General features: G+C 55.8%; 1 protein-coding gene across 1 annotated transcript; it reads right to left on the reverse strand.

The window, feature by feature from the left end:
* Window positions 1-427: 427 nt before the first annotated feature.
* Window positions 428-1,333, reverse strand: LOC104296150 (oocyte zinc finger protein XlCOF15-like). Its single transcript, XM_054170260.1, has 2 exons — window positions 1,264-1,333; window positions 428-1,161 (listed from the first exon to the last, which is right to left on the reverse strand). The coding sequence occupies exons 1-2, from the start codon at window positions 1,331-1,333 to the stop codon at window positions 428-430; spliced, it is 804 nt and encodes a 267-aa protein (XP_054026235.1).
* Between the last annotated feature and the right edge of the window lie 1,699 nt (window positions 1,334-3,032).

A 3,032-nucleotide genomic window follows, 5' to 3' on the forward strand; every position in this document is an offset into this window, starting at 1 on the left:
TAAAAGCAAACAGAGAGGATTTGCGTAACTTTTGGGGTTTATTGAGACAATTGGTCAATGGACAGAGGATTTCTTACCCCAGGGAGACACAAAGCATCAGGGAAGAACCAGACAGACCCTGGCAAAGGTCAGTCCAGTGCCAATGTCAGCTCTAGCTGAGCCGACTCAGCACTGTTAATTGGTCTCATCAGCACTAATTGGTGTTCAGAAGGGCAGGAGGTGTTTGCTGCTGGTGGTGTCCCCAGTCCCTGAGAAATGCAAAGGAAAAAGGGATGATTTTGGTGCTGGAAAGACTCTCTCAGAGGGGTCACTATTACCCAACAGATTCTAGCTGGATGTATGCCTCCCCTCCAGTGTAGGCTGCTCTCCTATGTGGGTGCAGCGGTGCTTGTTGGGGGTGCCCTTCTCGGTGAAATGCTTGCTTCAGTCAGCACATGTGCGTCTTTTCACCGGTGTGGGTGCGGCGGTGGCAAATGTGATTACTGCTGCGGCTGAAGCTCTTCCCGCAGTCAGCACAGGTGAAAGGTTTCTCACCGGTGTGGGTGCGCTGGTGGTAAATGAGAGTGCTCCTGTGGCAGAAGCTCTTCTTGCAGTCAGCACAGGCGAACGCCTTTTCACCAGTGTGCACAGGATGGTGCTTTGTGAGGTCTCCCTTCATCGTGAAGTGCTTGCCGTGGTCGGCACAGCTGTAGGCCTTCTTACCGCTGTGGATGAGTTGGTGCTGGATTAATGCGGTGCTCCTGGTGAAGCTCTTGCCGCACTCATCACAGGGGAACAGATGCTCTCCAATGTGGATGCAGCAATGGATGGTGAGATAGGAGCTGGTTTTGAAGCTCTTGTTGCAATCTCTGCAAGTGAAGGCCTTCTCACTGGTGTGGGTGAGGTGGTGTTGCCTAAGATGAGAGTTCTCCCTGAACCGCTTGCCACAGCTGTCACAAGCGAAGGGCCTCTCTCCACTGTGGTTGAGGTAGTGCGGGGTGAGATGAGAGCGACGGGTGAAGCTCTGTCCACAGTCAGCACAGGTGAAAGCTTTCTCTCCAGTGTGGGTGTGGCGGTGCCGGATGAGGTCAGAATTCCAGCTGAACCTCTTGCAACAGTCACCACAGACGAAGGGCCGGGAGCCAGGCTGCGGGCAGCAGTGCTTCACTGGCTCTGAGCTACCTGGGAAGCTCTGCCCACACTCAAGGCACTGATTCAACTGTTTTGGTGACACTGAGTGACCTCCTCTGACTTCATCCTCCCCCATACATTCCTACCCCTCACCCAGGGCACCTTCATCATCACCCTCCTCCTCCTCTTCATAGTCATCATTCTTCACAACATCATCCTCCATCTTCTCCTCTTTTTCCTCCTCCTCTCCCTTGGGCTTCTCCAACTTGATCTCTGGGTGCTGCTTCTCCTCACAGCTTTTGTCTGGGTCCTTCTGTGAGGCCATACTGGGGGAGGGAGGGGTCACAGCTCTGCAATAGGGAAGATGGAAGCACCTGAGCCCAGGACCTCAAACCCTCAAATCCTGCCTGGGTCATGACAGTCCCTGACTCCCCAAACCTCCCAACACCCAGCTGGAGGAGAGAATGCAGAGGGGACCTCAAACCTTGAGTTTCTGCCACAGTGTGGGCTCAGACCTCTAATACCTGTGCTGAGACCCCAGGTTCCTGTGATCAGTGCCCTAAGCTACCCTACAACTTACAAGTGGTCTTGTCCCACTCTCCTTGAACCTGGTGGCATTGGCAGGGTGGTTCCTGGCCCAGACCCTGTCCTTTGATCTCCCCTGGCCCAGGCAATGGAGGCAGCGGCACTGACCAAGGAAGACCAAACCACCTCCAACCTTCTCCCACCACCCTCCAAATCCCAACCCCAAACATCACCTCCTGCCACACAACTGACCCAGCAGTGTGGGGAGTTTCCAAACTTGTCGTAGTTTGGGCTGGGTGCCCTCTGCTACAGGGGTGTTTCCTGTGTCCAGAAGTCCATCCCAGTGGGTGGACTCAGGAAATTAGGTATTTCTACCATAATCCCTTGCACCACTATAAATTTTGCGGTGGGGTCTGGCACTTCCTCTTTCCTTCCCTCTCCGAGACTTGGTAACTGGGGGAGAGATCTCCCGGCCATGGGCCTGATTGGGCCCAAGGCCACAGGGGGATGGGCAGTCTCAGGCCTGGCCAGCTGAGACTAGCCCAGCAGAGGGAGGGGGAAGAAGGAGCCCTGGGGGTTTTGGATGCACCCTCAGGTGGGGATGGGATCTTTCTTTGTCACTGAGCTTTGGGTTTTCTGTAACATTCACTGCTTTCTATTTAAACTTTCATCACTTTTGCAATCCGTTTGTCTGAGTCGTTATTTCTGCCTGTGGTGGGGAGGGGATCTGCCCCAACCCATTACAAAACTATAACACCTGATGTGCCTCAGAGCTCCTGGAGGGGAGAAATGTGGTGGGTAGGAGGAGGTGGAGGAGGCTGGGAGGTGCCCTAGGACTCTGGGATTCTGAGGCCCTGCTGTTGCCCCACTCTGGGTTTCTTACCTGCTGGGCTGCTCCAAGGGGCAGATCTGAAAACTGCTCTTCCCCAGCACACGGGGGCAGGGATGATGGAGAGAGAGGGACACAACTCCTGCCACAGAGAAGCAAAGGGCTCAGAGAGCACTGACCTGCAAGGGATGGCTCAGCACTGCCCACGACCAGGCAGCACAGCTCAGCCTTGCTGGGGGCAGCTCCCAAGCCCAGCAGCACAGCCACAGCACACAGCCAGGGCTGATCAAGGTGGGAGGCCTCAACAAATGCAGACTCAGCTCCTTGCCCAGCACACAGCCCCCAGCACACAGCTGCAGGCCAGCACCACAACACAGCTGCCTCCACAAAGCCTCTCCCAGCCCTTGCCTAAAGCTTCCTCCCACTGCCTGCCCAGGGCTCTGCTGCCTGCAGCTGCATTTGACAGCAGATCTTGCTCTGGTCCCAGCTCTCCTCCCTGGCCCTGCCCCCACCACACCCACTCTGTGCTCACCTCTGCCCTGCACACACCAATCTGCTGCCCACTCCC

The sequence above is a fragment of the Dryobates pubescens genome, chromosome 19, assembly GCF_014839835.1.
Source record: "Dryobates pubescens isolate bDryPub1 chromosome 19, bDryPub1.pri, whole genome shotgun sequence".
Taxonomy (NCBI): Eukaryota; Metazoa; Chordata; class Aves; order Piciformes; family Picidae; genus Dryobates; species Dryobates pubescens.

Excerpts from the sequence above, each read along its gene's own strand:
- LOC104296150 (XM_054170260.1), bottom strand. The coding sequence starts at position 1,333 with ATGGAGGATGATGTTGTGAAGAATGATGACTATGAAGAGGAGGAGGAG. Across the intron at positions 1,162-1,263 it reads TGATGATGAAGGTGCCCTGG|GTAGCTCAGAGCCAGTGAAG; the intron begins GTGAGGGGTAGG and ends AGAGCTTCCCAG.